This window comes from Myxocyprinus asiaticus, chromosome 38 (genome assembly GCF_019703515.2).
Source record: "Myxocyprinus asiaticus isolate MX2 ecotype Aquarium Trade chromosome 38, UBuf_Myxa_2, whole genome shotgun sequence".
NCBI classification, from domain to species: Eukaryota; Metazoa; Chordata; class Actinopteri; order Cypriniformes; family Catostomidae; genus Myxocyprinus; species Myxocyprinus asiaticus.
Window position 1 is genome coordinate 3,177,364 of NC_059381.1, and position 23,440 is coordinate 3,200,803.

Below are 23,440 nucleotides of genomic sequence, written 5' to 3' on the forward strand. Positions count from 1 at the left end.
CTTAAAATTCTAAAGTTTTCAAAAACAAACTACACACCTAAAGCTAAATCTGTCTATCAATCAGTCTGTCTGTCTGTCTGTCTATCTATCTGTCTGCCTGTCGTTTGTTCTATCTGTCTGTCTGTCTATCTATCTCTGTCTATCTGTCTGTCTGTATGTCTGTCATTTGTTCTATCCGTCTGTCATTTGTTCTATCGGTCTGTCATTTGTTCTGTCTGTCTGTCTGTTGTTTGTTCTGTCTGTCTGTCTGTCTATCTATCTCTTTGTTTATCTGTCTGTCTCTGTCTGTCTATTTATTTATCTGTCTGTTTCTCTATCTGTCTGTCTATATATCTGTATGTCTGTGGCTGTCTCACTGTCTGTCGGTCTGTCATTTGTTCTATTCTATCTGTCTATCTGTTTATGTATCTATCAATCTGTGTATCTACCTATCTATTAGTCTGTCTGTCTGTCGGTCTGTCATTTGTTCTGTCTGTCTGTCTGTCTGTTGGACTGCTGTTTGTTCTATCGTTCTATCTGTCTGTCTATATATCAATCAATCTGTCTGTCTGTCTGTTGTTTGTTCGGTCTGTCTGTCTGTCATTTGTGCTGTCTATCTGTCTGTCTGTCATTTGTTCTATCGTTCTATCTGTCTATCTGTCTATTGTTTGTTCTGTCTGTCTGTCTGTTGTTTGTTCTGTCTGTCTATCTGTCTGTCTGTCTATCTATCTCTTTGTCTATCTGTCTGTCTATTTATTTATTTGTCTGTCTGTTTCTCTATCTGTCTGTCTATATATCTGTATGTCTGTGGCTGTCTCTCTGTCTGTCGGTCTGTCATTTGTTCTATTGTTTGTATACGTCTGTCTGTTTATGTATCTATCAATCTGTGTATCTACCTATCTGTTTGTCTGTCTGTCTGCCGTTTGTTCTATCGTTCTATCTGTGTGTCTATCTATTAGTCTGTCGGTCTGTCATTTGTTCTATCTGTCTGTCTGTTGTTTGTTCTGTCTGTCTGTCGTTTGTGCTATCTATCTGTCTGTCTGTCTATCTATCTGTCTGTCTATCTATATATCTATCTGTCTGTCTCTTTCTGTCTGTCTATCTGTCATTTGTTCTATCTGTCTGTCTGTTGTTTGTTCTGTCTGTCTGTCGTTTGTGCTATCTATCTATCTATCTATCTTTCCTATCTGTCTGTCTGTCTATCTATATATCTGTCTGTCTGTCTCTTTCTGTCTGTCTATCTGTCTGCCTTTCTGTCTATGAATTTGTAAAGGTACAGTAACAAAAACTGGCTGTTTAGTTATAAGGGTCAGAGTGAGGGTGAAAATTAAATAATGACTGTTTTTGATGCAAGAAACCTTTACATTATCAATGCTATAAAACATGTATAATATGGCGCCTTTAAGGTCTCTCTCACACATAGATCACTGTCTCTCGTTGGTTTGGGGTCAGTCTGTCTGTACTGTGGTTTTGCTGCTGTAGCTCTAAGTGTTTGTCATTGTTTTTGGGAAGTGACTGTTAGACACATTTCTCACTGTGGTGGTAGACCAGAACTCTGACCCTGTTTCTGGTGCTGCCAAAACACACATCCTGTTCCACACACACACTGAACGTCTCACAAATACACACAGACTAACAAACTATCCACCTCAAACAAACACAGCTGGCAAAAATGTCAATAACGGGATCATTATAGTTCACAGAATTTTCTATCAGCTTTGCTTATACATTATCGTTGGTTAGCATCTTTGAAAGACCAATTTTTAAAGTGACATTTTGCTTGTATATTAAATGTAATAATAATTTGATAAAATGTAGTTTTATATTTTATTATTAAAATATATTTAAAAAAATTACATTGGTAAGAAGCAATACTAACAAATTTATTCAAATATGGAAAAGTTCAATATTTTTACAGGAAAGGGAAATTCAGATCAGGTGTGCGCATGTGTGTGTGTGTGTGTGTGTGTGTGTGTGTGTGTGTGTGTGTGTGTGTGTGTGTGTGTGTGTGTATTGAGGTAGATGAGTCACTCTGGTTTGTCCTCACGTAAACCAGCGCTCTTGTCCCGTGTGATGGTTCAGCAGATGCTTTTGCGCTCTGACAGCGTTATGTAATAGAGATTCGCAGTCTACAAGTGTCTCTGTGACCCCTATGAAAGGACACATCCGCTCAAAACCATTTAGGAATTTACCACAAACACAGAGAGTCATGCTGCATATGAGAACGCTCACACGTACTACACATTAACTTGGGTGAATTTCCATTCATTCTTAACCCCTTAAACTCTGGTGCATTTTTGGGCTGCCGCCCGCCATTTTTCACACTCAAATTTAAAAGCTCACCATTCACACATACTGTGGACTAATTGCCAAAAATGTGTCTAATTTTTCAGAGAACTGGCCAAATATTATTGTGTGTTTATAATCTTATGATAAACAGAATATATATATATATATAAAAAAAATAAAAAAAATAATTATCCTCAATTTGTAAACATATCATTCTGGTTCTGTTCACTCAATCTCACTTTGAAAAGTCTAATTTTATTCCACTAGGTGGCAGAAAGCACTAGAAAAAATATTTTTTTCTCTATCACATTCCATCACAATATACAGATCTGAAATGTAGGTGGTGCTCTAACGTATTTTAGCCCTCAAAGTTGTGCTCGTCCATAAACATTCAGTCTAATTTTCATTTCAAGCCCCACCCTTCTTGTTCATTGAATATCTTGGCCTCTGAGTGGACTAGAAGCTCAATCTAGAAGTCATCTGAAAGCTGAGATCCTCCCCTTTGCGATGATATAAAATGATTTTATCGACAACATATTTTCTGATGATTTGTTTTGCATGCTTTTCTTTCTGGATGGCATATTTTGTTCTGGACATCTAAGATATAACATTGGATTATTCAGCCAAGCAAGCTCACAGACATGTAAGGTATAGTTCACCCAAAAATAAAAATCCGGTCATCATTTACTCACCCTCATGTCATTTTGACTCCTCGTGTGATTTTGACATTTTGCAGTTATGTCCCTGTTTTTTGACCTTGTATGCACTCGTATTTAGACGTGAATGCCGGTGTGTTTTTCTCCAAATAAAGTCATTATTTTCTTTTGTGATGCATTTTTACCCAAGCTGACCCGCAGTTTCTGAGACGGAGAAAGTAACAGGACCAACATTAGAAAGACAGATTTTCACTCTCTAAAGTCCCTTTGCTATAAATAATTTAGTGCTACATTAATTTTGTAGTCTGTGAGGTTTGAAAATCATCTCATGTCTGGAGAACTACAAGAACTAAAGCTTAAATCAAGATGATTCTAGAATGTAAGAAAAATGTCATACTCTTTCTCTGTCTTAGAACCTAGTAAGCTGCATATCTAGAGAGCATTTTTAGGAATTTATCTATTTTTTTAAAATAATTTTATCTGATTATTTATTAATCTATTTATGTTATTACCTATTTGTATCTGTTTATCTATTTTTATCTCTTTATTTTTTTATCTATTATCTTATTTTCATTATTTTTATCTGTATTTTTTATCTATTAATATATATATATATATATATATATATATATATATATATATATATATTTAATATTTTTGATCTATTATTTTTACATTTTATGTTTTATATATTTTTGATCTATTTATTGTTTTTGTTTTTATCTATCTTATTTTCATTATTTTATTACTTTTATATATGTTATTTTTATCTATTTTATCAATTTATTTTGTATCTTATTATCATATATTTATAATTTTGTATCTCCATTAATTATATCTATTTATTTTGTATCTATTTATCTTATTTACATTATGTTTATCTATATTTTTATCTATTAATGTCTTTTATTTTTGTCTATTTATATTTTTTATCTATTTATTGTTTTTTATATTTTTTTATTTTTATCTATTTATCTTATTTTCTTTATTTTATTACTTTTATATATGTTATTTTGACCTATTGTTTCTATTTTTTACTTAATCTATTTATTTTGTATCTTATTATTATGTATTAATAATTTTGTATCTGCATTATTTTTATCTATATTTTTTTATCTATTAATATCTTTTATTTTTTTAGCTTATTTTTAGATTCTTATTTTATAAGTTATTGATATTTATTATTTTTGATCTTTTTTATTTTGATCTATTTATGTATTATTTTTCTTATGCATTATATTTTTATCTATTTATCTTATTTTCGATATATTTTTTTCTCTATTTTTACTTTTTACATCTATTTATTTTGTTTATTTATTTATTTATTTTTTGAGTTTTGTAGCTGTTGTTTTATCAAATTTTTTATCCATTATTTTTATTTTTATTTTTTAATTTAAAAAAAACCCCAATCTATATATTATTTTTCTATTTGTAAATTTTTTATATATTCATTTTTTTAATCTTTATTTTTTTTATTTTTTCATTTTCTGATAAGCTGATTTGGAACAATATATATTGTAAAAAAGCGCTATACCAATAAACTGAATTGAAACGTGTGTGTGTTCATGAGGTTCAAACACCTGTAAATATTTTCTGCTCCGTAATGTACTTTTCTCTCTGTCTCTCTCTCAGAGAGATTTCACGCGTCGTGATGAGCTGCAGCAGACAGATGTGGAGTGCTGGTTGGGTTTCATCACGTTTCTCTGTGAGGTCTTTGGCACCATGAGGAGCAGCGCTGGAGAGCCCTTCAGAGTGCTGGTGTGCCCCATATACTCCTGCTTAAGAGAGGTACACAACACTATTCAACACTGCACACCCTTTAAGGCCCAGATATACTTCATATGAAATCAAAGAGCGAACGGGAATAACGTCATTTAGAACAAAATCTAGCCAAAAAGAATGTGTTTTTACATATATATATATAATAAGAACTTCTATGGAAGTATATCGTGGATTTTGGAGTGCTGTTGGCACCACAAACCTAAACATCTGAGCAGTACATACATGAATGAGCATTTCCAACATGTTTAACTTTTCAAATGTGTGGTATTTCACCAGAATAATAAATTGGTAATGCAGAGCAGGACTTGATTGGATCCTTAAATGTTAGGCTATGATATTATTGGTTATTATTACACGCTTTCAAGAATATCTATTCTGATTGGTCAATTGCACCATCCTACAATCTCTTTTCTCTCTTTTCAACACAAATCAATATTTATTGTCCATTTATTTATTTGGTAGGTAGCTGTTTTATAAATGGGATAATTTTGGATAAAATCTTTTGAATCATGCACAATTAGCAACATTTATTAAACAAGGTCGATTTTGATGACATCTGTCATCATTTACTCATCCTCTTGTTGTTCTAACCCTGGAAGACTTGCATTCTTCTGTGGAACACAAAAGATGATGTTATCAATCATCATTTACTTTCATTGTATAGAGAAAAATAAATAAAAGTTTTGGAACAACATGAGGGTGTGTGATGAGAAGGAGGGCGTGGCCGGGCCGTGATGGAGCACGGCCGGCACCGTATCAGCTGATCAGCGGGAGAGCGAGATAAAGGGCAGCTGGAGACGCCGGTTCAGGAGAGAGAGAGAGACGCACGCGGCCGTGTTGCATGTGTGTCTGTTTACGTTTGTTTTAAGTTGAGTTACTCATTAAAGCTGTATGTTTACTGTTCAGATGGTTCCCACCGCCTCCTTGCCCGTCCTTTATCTGTTTAAATATAAGTATATATTTTTAGACTGTTCTTTCCACAATTCTTGTAAAATGACCTGATCCTGCTTGAATAGCTCTTCACTGTCTGGTAAGATGAAAGATGTAGGTGATAGTTTAGTTTGTTTGTGTGCGGTCACGAATACCGCTTTTCAAGATCGCAGTCAGATTAACATCGTTTGGCTCTGATATCAGCATGTCCTGACATGATTGTCTGGGGGCCTTAACGGTTTGTGTGTGACAGAGATTATGCTGTGTTTACACAGCGGCGTGTCTCAGCCAGGTGTGAAGAAATGTGTATTCGGTGTGTTTGCGGACCGGCAGAGCAGGTTTGATAATTACAAGTGATCCCGCTGTAGTTGTGGAGCTGACAGGTATATTTGAAGCGCTGAGGGTGTGGATGAAAATAAAAGACAGGATGAATGGAGGGAGGGAGAGAAAAGACTGTCTGTTGTGCCTTTGAAAGGTGCTTGAATTGAAAGGTTGGACGCATCTCTGCTCCTCTTGAAACTTCTTTTTGTTGGATACCTCATGGATTTTTAGGACCGTGTTTGCAAGACAGAACTGTATTAATATTCCTCAGACATTTGGGTTTATTCTAAACCTTTAACACTAAGCATTAAATATGAAGTTAATTTAGCCCAAACCATTTAATTTACAGAATCCATTCAAACTTTGATTGTAGATGAGGCAGACAGACCGACCGACCGAGACAGACAGACAGACCGACCGACTGAACGACCGACAGACAGAGACAGACAGACAGAGACAGACAGACAGAGACAGACAGACCGACCGACCGAGACAGACCGACCGACCGAGACAGACCGACCGACAGACAGAGACAGACCGACCGACCGACAGACAGAGACCGACCGACCGACCGACAGAGACCGACCGACCGACCGACAGAGACAGACCGACCGACCGACCGACAGAGAGAGACAGACCGACCGACCGACCGACAGAGAGAGACAGACCGACCGACCGACCGACAGAGACAGACAGACCGACCGACCGACCGACAGAGACAGACAGAGACAGACCGACCGACAGAGACAGACAGAGACAGACCGACCGACAGAGACAGACAGAGACAGACCGACCGACCAACCGACTGACAGACAGACAGAGACAGACCGACTGACAGTGACAGACAGAGACAGACCGACCGACCGACCGACAGAGACAGACAGAGACAGACCGACCGACCAACCGACTGACAGACAGACAGAGACAGACCGACTGACAGTGACAGACAGACCGACTGACAGACAGACAGACAGACCGACTGACAGAGACAGACAGACAGACAGACCGACCGACAGAGACAGACAGACAGACAGACAGACAGACAGACAGACCGACCGACCGACCGACCGACCGACCGACCGACCGACCGAGATAGATAGATAGATAGATAGGTGTGTAGTTTGTTTTTGAAAACTTTCGAATTTTCAGATTAAAGTTTGAAAACCTTCTTTTGTAAAGACTCAACGCTTTACAATAAGGCTATTTTTCAACATTAGTTAATGCATTAGGTATCATGAACTAACAGTGAACAATATTTTTGTACAGCATTTATTAATCAATTGTTCATTGTTAGTTCATGATTGTTTAGATTGCATTAACTAATGATAATGTATAACTTTTAATATTAAAAATATGTCCGTAAATGTTAGAAATGAACATTAACCAAGATTAACAAATGCATTAATATGTCATTCTTATTCATGTTTACAAATGTAGTTAAATAATGTTAATGAAAATAACCTTATTGTAAAGTGTTACCATTTTTTATTTGTATTTATTAATCTTGGCTAATGTTAATTCATTAAAATACTATTGCTCATTTTTAGTTAATTGCTAGTTCATATAATGCATTAACTAATGTTAACGTATATAACTTTTAATGTAAAAATGAATTGGTAAATGTAGAAATTAATATTAACCAAGATTAATAAATGTAGAAAAATTTGTTTTTTAGTTCATGTTAACTTTTGCGTTAACCCCTTAAACTCTGTTAGACATGCCGACGGGTCCAAAGGGGGGTGCTATATCATGAAAATTGTTTACGCTTGAAATGTTTACGTTTACATATGTCAGGCATGTGAGGTATCGTTTTTAAAGCTTAAAATCTGAACTTTTCAGAGATACCATCACTTCTCCATTTATAACATAAATAACATAAATGCCTCAAAACATTCGCGTTGAAAATTAGCACCCCCTAGAGGTAACAGGATATAAATATATATATGAAAATAAAAGTCCTTTACATAGCACTTAAATGGCCAATTCATATATCAAATGAAAGCTCTCACTCTCAGGAATGTGAGTTTTGTTGCACTAATACCACAGTTCAAAATATTTTTAAAAGAATCACAAAGTGAAATATGATTTCTGTAAGTCTTTAAATACAAGTGTTTCTTTTATGCGCCGATCACTGCTGCTGTAAATAAAATTATACATCATCACAAAGGGGAGGATCTCAGCTTTCTAATGACACCTAGATTGAGCTTCTAGTCCACTCAGAGGCCAGTATATTTAATGATACAATGGGGGTGGTGCATGACTGAAAATTAGACTGAATGTCTATGAACGAGCTCATCTGTGAGGGCTGTGTTAGAGCGCCACCTACATTTCAGATCTGTATATTGAGATGGAATGTGATAGAGGCAAATTATTTTTTCTAGTGCTTGCTGCCATCTAGTGGAATGTAATAAGATGTTTAAAAGTGAGGTAGAGTGAACAGAACCATAAATACTGTACATGTTTACAAATTTAAGACAAATATATTTATAAATCTTTCTGTTTGTCATAAAATTAAAAATGCATACAATATAATTTATAAAGAATTTGAGTCATTTTTATTTGGGGGGATTTCTGAAAAAATTTGTCCAGTTTTTTGCAATTAGTCCACAGTATGTTTGAATGTTAACAAGTGGTCAGATGAGACACATAGCTGTTACTACCACGTGTTTTTTCTGTGACCACTTGTGATCGGATTTTGAGGGGCTGGTCTCTTTATTTCATGAGGACATACATCAGTCACTATTTCAGTGTGTTACTACATGATAATAAACCGCAAAAAAGTCATAAAAGACAAAGAAAGTCAACCTTTATTTATAGAGCACATTTAAAAGCAACAGAAGTTCACCCAAAGTGCTTTCAGATCAAACAAATAAAATATTCAATGACAGTGTGACCACCACCAGTGTGCAGCATCCACCTGGATGATGCGACGGCAGCCATAGTGCGCCAGAACGCTCACCACACACCAGCTGTTGGTGGAGAGGAGAGTAAAGTGATACAGCCAATTCAGGGATGGGGATTATTAGGAGGCCATGATTGAGAAGGGCCAATGGGGGGAATCTGGCCAGGACACCGGGGTTACACTCCTACTCTTTACGAGAAGTGTCCTGGGATTTTTAATGACCACAGAGAGTCGGTTTAACGTCTCATCCGAAGGACCGAAGGTGCCTTTTTACAGTATAGTGTCCCTGTCACTATACTGGGGCATTAGGACCCACACAGACTGCAGGGTTAGGCCTCCCTAACAACTCTTCCAGCAGCAACCTTAGTTTTCCCCAGGAGGTCTCCCATCCATGTACTGACCAGGCTCAACCCTCCTTAGCCTCAGTGGGTAATCAGGCAAGAGCTGCAGGGTGAAAGGCTGTTGATCCATGCACAAACGCAACATTTCAAGCAGAATTATGTGTTATGTTTGTGGAGTACGTGTATTAACTGAGCTTCTCATCTGTGTGTGTCTCTGCATGTTGAAATCAGACACACTGAAGAAGTTCTGTAAAGTTCTCATGCTTGTTGTATGTATTTGCTTTTTTCAACTATTTCCTTTTTAAGCCGCACATAACCGGCAAAGTTTAAACTCTTGTTTTAGCACAGTCATTGATTGACAGGTGAGGGGTGGCTTTTTGCTGCTATGTGGGATGCGTTCAGGACAGGTTAGTGTTTCATACCTCAAATGCATTGTGGTTGAATGCATTTTTGACTACCTCCATATGTGGTTTTAGTGATCCAGTTACAAAATGTTTTGGACCCCGTTTCACACTTGTGATTGAATCACCTGAAACGTACCTTAATACCAGGTGGAAACGGGGTCTTTGTTTCCATGCGGGTTAGTGTGCTGTAATGTGAGCCAGCAGTCCTGGTCCTGTTCTCTGGGGATGGCTTTATGGGATATGTAACTCTAGTGGTTACCCTGGAGACCAGCATACAGAGACTTCATCAGTAATTACCCGGGACCGTCAGGACTAGAAAGCCTCCAGACACCAATATACATGTGCACTCCATGAAACGCCGCAGGCCATGAGTTCAGACCTGCTGTATCTTATCAGAGATACTGAGAAACATTTCTCTGGAATGGTTATTAGGAGTGGTGGTGGCGTAGTGGGCTAAAGCACATAACTGGTAATCCCCACAGCCACCACCATTGTGTCCTTGAGCAAGGCACTTAACTCCAGGTTGCTCCGGGGGGATTGTCCCTGTAATAAGTGCACTGTAAGTCGTTTTGGATAAAAGTGTCTGCCAAATGCATAAATGTAAATGTTATTGTGGGTATTGTTTGTGGTTTTCTAACTCTAATTTGTATTTTTATGTATATAATAGTATATAAGGGGCCCTACAAGCCTTGTGATTATTATTAATTAAGAACAGGGTTCCCACAGTCATGGAAAACCTGGAATTATCAGGGGAATTTTAAAATTGTGATTTCCAAGCCTGAAAAACTCTGAAATTAATCAAATCCTGGTGGTCTTGGAAAAGTCATGTGCATTCTTTTTATAATAAATATACATTTGTCTAGTTCTGACTTCTTTAAAATTTTCAGCGGCCAGATGTTGCACTACTTATCAGTTTAATCGTTTAAATCTATTCATTAATAACATTGGAAACTGAGATACAAACTGAAATCCATTCAAAATATAAAGAAGTAAAAACAGAACAGATTGTCATCGTATCCTCAAGGCGAGAGCTGCAGTGCGTCTGGTTAAGATCATGTTAATTGAGGTTTGCTCGTGTTAGTAGACGTGTCTGCTAGCAAACATCAGTCACTTCTCTGTTTAACCTCCGACGAAGAATCACTACTTCACTTGTGGTGTTGTAATGTGTCTGAAAGTTAAATTGGTCATATAATTGAAAACAGCAATTTTCTTTTTTTGAAAAAAGATTAATATGATAATCTACAGTAAATAAACACTCCAGCATTCACTTTACTCAAAGCCAGTTTTCCCAGACCGCATATTGAAACTAAACAGCAAAAACGACTCATTCAGAAATCATCATAGTGATGATATCATAATCATGAGATCATAAGCACATGACCGCCCACTTTATATATCAACACGTATGCAGTATTGAGCAAGTTGGTGTTGTTGCTCATTTCACATGTAAAGAGGTTAGCTAATCATAACAGAGGTCAGTTACATCTAGAAGTCTTAAAAGGATAGTTCACCCAAAAATGAAAACTCTCTCATCATTTACTCACCGTCATACCATCCCAGATATGTATGACTTTTGTTCTTCTGCTGAACACAAATGAAGATTTTTAGAAGAATATCTCAGCTCTGTAGGTTCATACAATGCAAGTGAATGGTGACCAGAACTTTCAAGCTTAAAAAGCATATAAAGGCAGCATAAAAGTAATCCGTAAGACTCCAGTGGTTTAATCCATGTCTTCAGAAGCGATATGATAGATGTGGGTGAGAAACAGATCAATATTTAAGTCCTTTTTTACTATAAATTCTCCTCCTTGCCCAGTTGGTGGTAATTTCCATGAAGAATGCTAATCACCAACAAAAGAAGAAGAACTCCTAGGAGAGAAGAGCGTTTAGGAGGGCTGTTTGAGATTTTTAGTCAAAAATAGGAATTAAACATTGATTTGTTTCTCACCCACACCTATCAAATCGCTTCTGAAGACATGGATTAAACCACTGGAGTCTCATGGATTACTTTTATGTTGCTTTTATATGCTTTTTTTAAGCTTAAAAGTTTTAGACCCTGTTGACTTGCATTTTATGGACCTACAGAGCTGAGATACTTTTCTAAAAAGAAAGAAAGTCATACACTTCTGGGATGGCATGAGAGTGAGTAAATGATGAGAGAATTTCTATTTTTGGGTGAACTATCCCAAGGGCTATTTCATGTCAAATCCAATAAATTTAAGGATTTACCCTGGCTTATTTATTTATTTATTTTTTTTGATGATGCATACCAACATTCTGCAGATGTACAATTCTGAAGTCCAAAAAATAGATATAGGTATTGCACTAACTGAAGAGATACATGTTTGCTTATTCTTGGTAATAGTGTATTTTTGGATCATTGTTTTTATGTGAATAAATGAAGGTACATTTCTAGTTTCAACATTATTTGTACTTCAGATCTTTGTTTTGTTGGACAAGAAAAACTAGCTTCATACCATGTGACCCACATTTGCTTTTCAACCATTGAAAATGGGACAGAGCCGCCTGCATTAAGAGCCCCATATCTCTGGGATTAAACCATATAGGGCCTTATAAATGAAGACACAAAAAGGGACGTTTTTTTCTAAATGGATATTAAGATATCTGTATTACTTCTTAAGTTAAAAACACTCAAACTTTAGAAATACAACACAAAAAAAGTGTTTTTCCCATTTTTGGACTCACAGCATTGGCATATAATCAGAATCAGAATCAGCTTTATTGCCAAGTATGCTTACACATACAAGGAATTTGTCTTGGTGACAGGAGCTTCCAGTGTACAGCAATACAAAAACAATACAAAAACAGCAGCAAGACATAGATAATAATATAAAATAAAAAATAGTTATGCACATACGTACCTACACACACAGACACACACATACATACATACATACATACATACATACACATACGTAGTGCAATCTAATACAAATCTGTTATCTGTTATGTACAGTGCAAATGTTTTTTTGTTTTTTGTTTTTTCCAGAGGAATAAAATGGCAGAAGAGGTTGGATGTGTTGTATAAATATAAAAAAAGACTAAACTGTGTATTGCACAATAATTATTGCTCAAAGGGGCAGTTTTAACTGTTCATGAGATGGATAGCCTGAGGGGAAAAAACTGTTCCTGTGCCTGACGGTTCTGGTGCTCAGAGCTCTGAAGCTTCAGCCAGAAGGCAACAGTTCAAAAAGGTAGTGGGCAGGGTGAGTGATGTCCAGTGTGATTTTTCCAGCCTTTTTCCTCACTCTGGAAGTGTATAGTTCTTGAATGGGGGCAGGGGCAACCAATGATCCTCTCAGCAGTCCGAATTGTCCTTTTGTAGTCTTCTGATGTCTGATTTCGTAGCTGAACCAAACCAGACAGTTATTGAAGTGCAGAGGACAGACTCAGTGACTGCTGAGTAGAACTGTATCAGCAGCGCCTGTGGCAGGTTGAACTTCCTCAGCTGGTGAAGGAAGTACAACCTCTGCTGGGCCTTTTTCACAATGGAGTCAATGTGGGTCTCCCACTTCAGGTCCTGTGAGATGGTAATGCCCAGGAACCTGAATGACTCCATTGCTGCCACAGTGCTGTTTAGAATGGTGAGGGGGGTCAGTGTTGGGGTGTTCCTCCTAAAGTTCACAATCATCTCCACTGTTTTGAGCGTGTTCCGCTCAAGGTTGTTTTGACTGCACCAGACAGCCAGCTGTTCAACCTCCCTTCTGTATGCAGACTCATCGTCATCTCGGATGAGGCCAATGACAGTGGTGTCATCTGCAAACTTCAGGAGCTTGACAGAGGGGTCCTTGGCGATGCAGTCATTGGTGTAGAGGGAGAAGAGTAGTGGGGAGAGCACACATCCCTGGGGGGCACCAGTGCTGATTGTACAGGTGCTGTAAGTGAATTTCCCCTGTCCCACAAGCTGCTGCCTGTCTGTCAGAAAGCTGGTAATCCACTGACAGATAGACATGGGAACAGAGAGTTGGTGTTATTTATTCTGGAGTATAGCTGGGATGATGGTGTTGAAAGCCGAACTGAAGTCCACAGAAAGGATCCTTGCATATGTCCCTGGTCTGTCCAGATGTTGCAGGATATGATGCAATCCCATGTTGACTGCATCATCCACAGACCTGTTTGCTCGATAAGCAAATTGAAGGGAATCTAGAAAGGGTCCAGTGATGTTCTTCAGGTGGGCCAACACCAGTCTCTCAAATGATTTCATGACCACAGACGTCAGGGCAACAGGTCTGTAGTCATTAAGTCCTGTGATTTTTGGTTTCTTTGGGACAGGAATAATGATTGAGTGTTTGAAGCAGCATGGGACTTCACACTGCGCCAGTGATCTATCAAAGATCTGTGTGAAGATGGGGGCCAGCTGGTTAGCACAGGATCGAAGACACGCTGGTGAGACGCCATCTGGGCCTGAAGATTTCCTCGTCTTTTGTTTCCGAAAGACGCGGCTCACATCATCTTCACAGATCTTAAGTGCAGGTTGAGTAGCAGGAGGGGGGAGGAGGGGGGTTGCAGGAGGTGTTGGTGTTTGTGTGAAGTGAAGGTCAGAGTGGGTGTGGGGTGTGAGATTGGGCCTTTCAAATCTACAGTAGAACACATTCAGGTTGTTGGTCCACCACAGGGTTGGGGGTAGGATTCCTGTAATTTGTGAGTTGTTTCAAGCCACTCCACACTGATGCAGGGTTGTTAGCTGAAAACTTGTTTTTCAGCTTCTCAGAGTATCTTCTTTCTATCCTCTTTGGCCTGACGAAGCTGCCTGAGCTCTGCTGTCATTGTTGAACTTTAAATAAGTCCTAGTAGGAATGCATATATCCTCACAGAAACTGATATATGATTTAACAGTATCTGTGAGCTCGTCCAGGTCTGTGGCTGCAGCCTCAAAAACACTTCAATCCGTGCAATCGAAGCAGGATTGTAGTTCACGCTCTGCTTCATTGGTCCATCTCTTTACAGTCCTTACTACAGGCTTAGCAGATTTTAGGTTCTCTCTGTTGGTTGGAAGATGATGAACCAGACAGTGATCAGAGAGTCACAAAGCTGCTCTAGGAACAGAGTGATATGCATCCTTTATTGTTGTGTAGCAATGATACAGTATGTTCCCGTCTCTGGTGGGTCATGTAATGTGCTGTTTGTATTTGGGCAGTTCACGTGTAAGATTTGCTTTGTTAAAATCCCCAAGAATAATAATAACTGAGTCCGGGTATTGTTGTTCTGTGTCTGTGATTTGATCAGCCAGCTGTTGCAGTGCCGCATTCAAACACACGTTTGGCGCGATATACACTCTCACCAGAATAAACGAGGAAAACTACAGCGGCGAGTAGAAAGGCTTACAGTTAATAAAGGGACAGCACATCCTCTTTAACGTTGTTACATCTGTACACCAACTTTCATTGATATAAAAGCATGTTCCACCGCCTCTCGTTTTCCCCGTTAACTCCGCGATGCGATCCGCTCTGAACAGCTGAAAGCCCGGCAGATGTAACGCACTGTCGGAATGGCTTCACTCAGCCAGGTTTCTGTGAAGCACAAGGCAGCAGAGGTTGAAAAGTCCTTGTTTGTGCAGGTGAGGAGATGTAGTTCATCCGTTTTGTTAGGAAGAGAGTGGAGATTCGCAAAATGAATGCTCGGCAGTGTTGTTCGAAAGCCCCGCCGATGGAGTTTGACCAGCCCACTGGCCCGTCTTCCTCGCCTGCGTCTCCTGAACAACAAAGCCGCGTCTCCAACTGAAATGTCTAGCAAAACGTCTGAATATTCAAAAACCGGGAAAAGACTGTCTGGTATAAGCTGTCGAATGTTCAGCAGTTCGTCTCTGGTAAAACTGACTGGAAAAAGATGACTAAACACAGGACAAACAAACAAAAACAATTGGAGCGCTCCACACTGAGGTAGCCATCCGCGGCGCCATCATGAGGTAGTAATACAACAAGTGTTGATGAAGTCAACTGATTTTAGTAATATACCTACCTATCTCTGTGTAAAAATAAAATCATGATGCTGCCACTTTTCTAAGGTTATTTTTTTGACCTGTAGTTTTGCTCCAAAATCATAGCTGAAAATTGTCATTTTGACTCTCCTCAAAAAAATTGTGGATTACACAGTAAATATTGATTCATGGCATTTCATATTTTGCATTTCTTTCACCAGTAATATTCAGTTTATATAGTGACCTCTGGTTGAGTTAACACGGAATGACCCTGAAGGTACAGTAGCAAAAAATGCCTGTTTAATTCTAAGGGTCAGGGAGAGTGTTTAAAATGATCATGAAAAACTAAATTAAAAACTATTTGGTTGCAAGAAACCTTGACTAACATCGTAAGCAGACTTTAGGAGCTAAATCTGCTCTTATGGTATAGGTTGTGTTTGTTATGGTTACCCTTTAGTGAAGTAAAGTATATTTAGGGAGCGAGTCTGTTTGAACGGGGATCGTGGTTTTGTGCTGGTGCTGTCAGCTGTTTGCTGAGACAGTGTCCAGACCGGCACACGTCTGCTTTGATCAGCACAGTCTGCGCAGACCCCTGCAGGCCCCCTGACTAACAAAGGGCTGTTTGTGCCACTGCCCGACTGCTTTTCCCGCCCAGCGCTCTGCTAGCTATCGCTGTCGATCTCTTCAGACACATACTGAGACTTTGCTTTGACCTAAAACACATTTTACCTGCCATATAGAAAATGTACTTGCAATCTTGACATTTTAAAACAGTTTCAGCATTAAAGATGCTTATAACTTGCTCATGTGCATCTCTGTCATCTTTTAGATCAAAGGAGAAATATCTTGAAATAAAATGGCAAATAAAGAATTTCTTTGGCATGTCAACACAGCACATGATTTATGAATGAAGCATTACTGAGTTGTCATAATATGAACACAGTTCATGTGTGTCTGGATCATAATCAGCGACTCTGGATTTCACAAACCTGTTGGCCAAGGCTAAAAGAAAATTCTTACGTAATCATATTGTCAAATGACAAAGTCATGTCTTTTACTGGAAAAGCAGGTTTAACATATGGTTAACCAGACTGCAGAACTAGAATATAGCTCAATGGTTGCAGTGTTGCAAAACACACAACTGTGTACATTAATACTGTAAATGTTTATAGGGGTAGTTGAAGCACCATGTCCATGGAGTTTTTTTGTTTGTTTCTTTTAATCAACATCAGTATTTTAGGCAAAAATGTATATTAATACATAAGTAAAAAGTGTATATTTAATAATTATTATTATTAACTTTATTTTTTATTTTTGCCATTTTTGTCACTGTTTCTTTGGGCACTTCCATGTCCCAGATGTTGATTTTTAATAAAACCAACAGATTTAAACTTTTGTTATATGAAGGTCACATTAAAACTGAATGGGAAACGTTTTACCAGGCATTCATCATTAATTTTTGGTACTTCTCAAAAGCCTTTTATGCATAGATTTGATTGTTTTAGCCTTGGTTCAGACCCCGACTTTCAATATTTAAAAAAATAAAATAAAATAATTATGTGTAATACTATGTAAATCTAAACAAAATGTGAAACAGCTATGGAGCGACGTTTACCACACCAAACAGGTTTGCCCCTAACAAAGTCATTTCAAAAGTTAGTGTACTTGTTAACCAAGTGGACAAAAGTGTTGGTGAAGAGCATGTTTGAGAAGAAATATGAGACATACATATCACTACATAAGGTACATATCACTTGTGAACAGAATATTTGTTATCGGGGGTCATTTTGGGGGACCCCTGCCTTTATTTCTTTTTCTTCACACAAAGGGAGAAATTGTTAAAAATGTTGTGCTCAGTGATGTCATACAATGGCAGTTTATGGTGACCACCTCTTCAAGCTTCAAAAGAACACAAAAGTATAATTCAGAAGTCTAATAAATTATTCATGAGACTCATGATTGTTATGAAAGTATACGATAAGATTTGGTGAGAAACAAACTGAAATCTAATGTATTATTTAGTGAAAATGTTCACTGACCGTTGATCTCCTGTGTGCATTCATGATAGGGCATGAGAGCAACAGTTCACACAGTCCCCTCACGACATTGGGGCGTTCAAGCGAAAACCGTTTTGTTTATCTAAAAACAGATCCAACACAGTGATAGTGACAACAGAACACAACACAGCTGCACACAAAACAGAGAACAGAACTTACTAAACATGTCTGAAGAGTTTGTAGTCCAAGAATTGATGCATTTCTATGCCCAGCCTTATTTTTTTGAACGGAGTACTCGGAAATCAAACAGAAACATAGAGGAGGCTACAGGCCGCCACAGTTACACCATGTCCAAACCTGACGGCAAACGACACGTGAGAGTTTTTGTCCTAACCAGCAGTGATGAGCGATGGTACATTCTGTTTGCATGGGTAACTCCGTCAACTGTGAACTCCAAAAAACTTTAAAATAAATAAATAAAAAAATAAATAAGGCTGGACATAGAAATGCATCAATTCTTGGACTACAAACTCTTCAGACATGATCAGTAAGTTCTGTGCTCAGTTTTGTGTGCAGTTGTGTTGTGTTCTGTTGTCACTATCACTGTGTTGGATCTGTTTTTAGATAAACAAAACAAGTTTTCGCTTGAACGCCCCAATGTCGTGAGGGGGCTGCGTGTACTGATGCTCTCGTGTCCTGTCATGAACGCACACAGGAGATCAACGGTCAGTGAACATTTTCACTAAATAATACATTAGATTTCAGTTTGTTTCTCACCAAATCTTATCGTATACTTTCATAACAATCATGAGTCTCATGAATAATTTATTAGACTTCTGAATTATACTTTTGTGTTCTTTTGAAGCTTGAAGAGTACAGTACAGAATTTGAGATGTGCTGGAAATGACATGGATCTCCTGTGATGCATGTACATACATTGTTGAACATTGTTAGTAGACAAATTAAATAAACTTTACTTTCTAAAAGTCAACAGTGCTAAAAGAGTGCTTATTTTTACAGAACAAGCTTTCTTCAGGCTCATTTGCCACAGTATTGTAAATTGAGTGTGTGTGTATTTGAGTTATCCTGTAGTTTCAGTTCAGTATTATGGTGAAGCTGAGCAGTACTTCATCCATAACAACAGTTGACTGGGGTTTACACTCAGACTGTAGGTGATTTTGGTTTAGCTTGTGTCTGTTGACTAGTGGTTGTTAAACAACAGTGAAAGAGGAAATTAAGAGAATGATTATTGTAGTGATGTGTACATATACACGTCCATATTACCAGCAATGACCTTCTAAAAGCTGAAGTGTGATATGGACCGAATAATGAAAGAAAATTTAGATTTAAAGGAATAGTTCAGCCATAAATTCTCATACTCATGTTGTTACAAATGAAACAAAAATTTCCTTTCCGTGGAATTTTAAAATAATGTCATGGCCACTCTTTTTAATATAATGAAAGTGAATAGTGACTGAGGCTGTCAAGCTCCAAAAAGACAAAAAGGCACCATAAAATATTATAAAAGTACTTTATTTGACTTGAGCGCTATAGTCGTAGTCTTGTATTCCTGGCTCATGCTTACAACTCTCTTAACTTAACCTGTTTTCTCTCTTTCTGTGTGTGTGTGTGTGTGTTAGCTCCTGGAGTCACCTGAGGTTAAGGAGGATGCTGTTCTCTGCTGTTCTATGGAGGTAAGTTTGGATAAAACAGTGACTGTATACACACGCACACACATCTCCATCAGAGCTTTCATCCGGAGAGAATATGACGTCACATCTGCCCGCAAACCAGTTCACAACGAGACAGTTAGTCTGGACATCTGACTGGCTCCATCCAGTGTCTCTCTCTCACTCAGACTAGCATCTGTTTCTCTGTCCCGCCTGTGGAGTTGACCTCCGACCCTTCCTTTTAGCATGTCCGTCTCCCTTTGAACACCCTTATTTCCTCCTAGAAACCACTTGGTGTCTCTGCCCCTATCTGTGTTTCTCCATTTGCCTTTAAAGGAATATTCTGGGTTATTTTCAAATATAAATCTCTGGATCACATCTGTGGTGTGCTGTCGATCACCACTGGCAATAATTTTGGTTTGGTCCTCAGAGGGCTCAGATTTCAACCTGAAATTATATTTTGCATTAAAAAATTGATCCTATTTTTAGTAGTGATGCACTGAAATTTTGTCCACTGAGACTTTTCCTAGAAAATTGCATTTCCGGTTGTCGGACGAAAGGGAAAAAAGGCTTAATTTTGGCCAAACATTTTACCCTGTGTATTCTTGAGCACTTTACTGGCACTTTGTTGGGTATAAATTTGCTTATATTATAGCCAAAAGGTTTTATAAGGTTTTATATCTATTTAAAAGTTGTTTTAGCCTAGATTTTATGATAGTAATGCCAACTAAATCACTTTGAAAAATATATATTATATTATATTATAACATGTAAAAACTGTTTACTTCAAAGTCTTTAATCATTTTTGGTTCAAATTTCATTGCAGTGCATCTGTAATTTTTATGTTTATTTATTTTACATTATTTTCATGACAGTTAAGCAAATTTTCCCACCAAATTCCCCAAAACAAAAAGGAAAAAAAATGAAATTATGTTTTTCATAAAAAAAAATAAAACCCATTTTTTGTAGTAATGCACCCCAATTGGCCACTGAGACATTTCGGCCGAAAGTGCCATAAAATGCCATTTTCGGTTGTCGGACCAAAGTAAATTTTATGTTAGTAATGCCAACTAAATCACTTAGAAAATATTATATTACATTATTATATGATATTATATGATATTATATAATTATATGATATGATATGATATGATATGATATGATATATATGAAATGATATGATATGATATTATATAATTATATATGATATGATATATATTATATTATATATTATATGATATTATATAATTATATGATATGATATGATATGATATATATGAAATGATATGATATGATATTATATAATTATATATGATATGATATATATTATATTATATATTATATGATATTATATTATATAATTATATGATATGATATTATATATTATATGATATTATATTAATTATATGATATGATATTATATATTATATTATATATTATATTATATTATATAATTATATGATATTATATTATATTATAACCATTTGGTTGATTCTTATTTTTATTTTCTTTACATTATTAACATGACTGTTAAGCACATTTTCCCACCAAATTCCCAAAATTAAATTATTTTATATTATATTATAGCATTTACAATATGTTTAATTTTTCCAAACAAATTATAAAAAAAAAGCACATTTTCCCAACAAAGTCCCATAACTAAATCTAACAAAACTGTCAATGGGGTAAGAAAACTAAAATTAATTTAAAAGAAATAAATAAAATATTTACATATGCAGTTTCATATGCATATTTGCTTCATGCACTGTAAAAATACTGATTAACGAAATCATTTTTTGCGGAGTAGTGTCACCAAATAGACTTACATAAGAATGACTGTTTTAAACAGGTTTCCTGTACACTTCCATTATTGTCCTGCACCAAACTCATGACATTGGTTGAGTCAGTGTTGCTTTGTCGGGCTGGTCAAGATGCTCAAACAAAAAGAGCAATGCTTTGAAAGTAGCACAGGGTCAGTGTTTACACTTTTCGAAGAAACAATCTGCGAAAGGTTTACTTATAGTCTTCTCTGGATCATTAAAATGCAATAGAAGAAAGTATTTTAACATCTAAACGGTCTATCTTCACCTGTGAATCTGGATTTCTCTGTCTGTCACCATTGATTTTCCTGTCGTTTTTCTCGTAGCTCCAGAGTACCGGCCGTTTGTTGGAGGAGCAGCTTCCTGAGATGATGATGGAGCTTCTGGCCGCCGTTCGGGATAAGATGTTGTGTCCGTCTGAGTCCCAGCTGACCCGTTCGCTGCTGATGGAGGTTATTGAACTCCACGCGCACCACTGGAGCCCCCTTGAGGCGCTGACCACTGCGTACTACAACAGAACCATCCAGAAACTGACCGCATGACGCATGCGCAATGCAAAAAACCACTGGAGGCCCTGACCACTGCGTACGACAACACAACCATCCCAAAACTCTTCAAGAGACACAATAAAACAAACCACTAAAGGCCATAAATAGTACTGCAACACAACCATCCTGTAAAATACAACACACATGCACGTACAAACACACAGCTATGCTATAATAAGATGAGAGAACCATGGATGGGTAAGTGGATGGATGGGAAGGGTATTATGGGATGGGGGTTGACCCTGGTGTCAATGGTCACAGGGTAAAATATGCAGATTGAGATGAATATGTATATGTTTTCACTTCTACTTGCATATTCATGAACTAAACCAGACATACAGACACAAAACCAGACAGTCATTACACACAAACGCACGTGTGCAGACAGTCACTGTGTGTCATATTAAGGTGCGTCTGTATTCCAGACAAAACGTCAACAAATAGAGAAATTCAAAGAGAATGATCTTGGTTATGGGTGTATCTCACGAAAATATGTCTGGGTCATATTTCAACCCAGAAAATAAGGAAAAAGATCAAATTAATTTATTTTGCATAAAAATAAGAAGACTTTACATTGTGACATTATTTTCATGATAGTTAAGTAAATTTTTTTGCCCCAAATTCTCATTACTGTAATACATCCAGACATTTTTGTAATTTTTATTATCATCAATGGCAATTCTCATTATATTATTACTGTTATAAAATACATTTTAGGCTTTAAAAAAATTCTTCAAATGAATATTTAAATTTTTTAATCAGCATGAGCACAATACAGAAAATTCTTCCATGATATATAAATATAAAAATAATAATAATAATAATAATAAAAAAATAAATAAATATATATATATATATATATATATATATATATATATATATATATATATATATATATATATATATTATATACACCAATCAGCCACAACATTAAAACCACCTGCCTAATATTGTGTAGGTCCCCCTCGTGCCACCAAAATAGCACCAACCCGCATCCCAGGAGATCAGCAGTTACAGAAATACTCAAACCAGCCCATCGTTGATGTGAACATTAACTGAAGCTCCTGACCCGTATCTGCATGATTTATGCACTGCACTGCTGTCACACGATTGGCTGATTAGATGATCGTGTGGATGATTGTTGGTGCCAGATGGGCTGGTTTGAGTATTTCTGTAACTGCTGATCTCCTGGGATGCGGGTTGGTGCTATTTTGGTGGCACGAGGGGGACCTACACAATATTAGGCAGGTGGTTTTAATGTTGTGGCTGATCGGTGTATATAATCATTTTTATTGTATTTTAAAAAATGAATTTTTTTTTTTTTTTATATTTTATTTTTTGCATTCAATTATTACGATTATGAGAATTAGGGGTGAAAATTGAATTTTATTGTAATGAAATAAAGTCACAATGCAAAAACACTTCATGGTCCTATAACAGGTTTAATTTTCTTTATGCAAAATATAGTTTCTTCTTTCTTTTGTTTTTGGGGTGAAATGTGACCCAGACATGTTTTTGACAGGTGTCATGAGATTAATTTTAGACCACAGACAGTATACAAACACTCACGTTTGTGTCTACCCACAGTGTAGAAGAGATCTTGTCATTCTTCTAGGGGTTGTGCTCTATCCATCCATCCATCCACCCCCTTCCGCCCCCCGGGTGACAGGAGCACGCCGTCGCCCGTCAGGGGTGTGCAGCTGAGGTCACGCTGACTCCTCTGGAGCAAGACTTTCTATTGTTGTACAAACACACACAGAGCCACACACACACATGGCAGATGGTTTCTTACACACCCACACACACAACTGTTACTCTAGTGTGTGTGTGTGGACACGTTTAACATGAAGTGGTCAGGTTCTT

General features: G+C 37.1%; 1 protein-coding gene across 3 annotated transcripts in view; it reads left to right on the forward strand.

Annotated features, from left to right (window-relative positions):
• Positions 1-22,359, forward strand: part of LOC127429245 (CBP80/20-dependent translation initiation factor-like) — an 89,109-nt gene extending 66,750 nt beyond the window's left edge. For all 3 annotated transcript variants that reach the window (XM_051678166.1, XM_051678167.1, XM_051678168.1), the window contains 3 exons: positions 4,557-4,712; positions 19,180-19,233; positions 21,356-22,359. In XM_051678166.1, coding sequence (XP_051534126.1) covers positions 4,557-4,712; positions 19,180-19,233; positions 21,356-21,571 — 426 coding nt within the window. In that variant the 3' untranslated portion in view covers positions 21,572-22,359. The remainder of the gene's footprint in view (positions 1-4,556; positions 4,713-19,179; positions 19,234-21,355) is intronic.
• Positions 22,360-23,440: the final 1,081 nt, after the last annotated feature.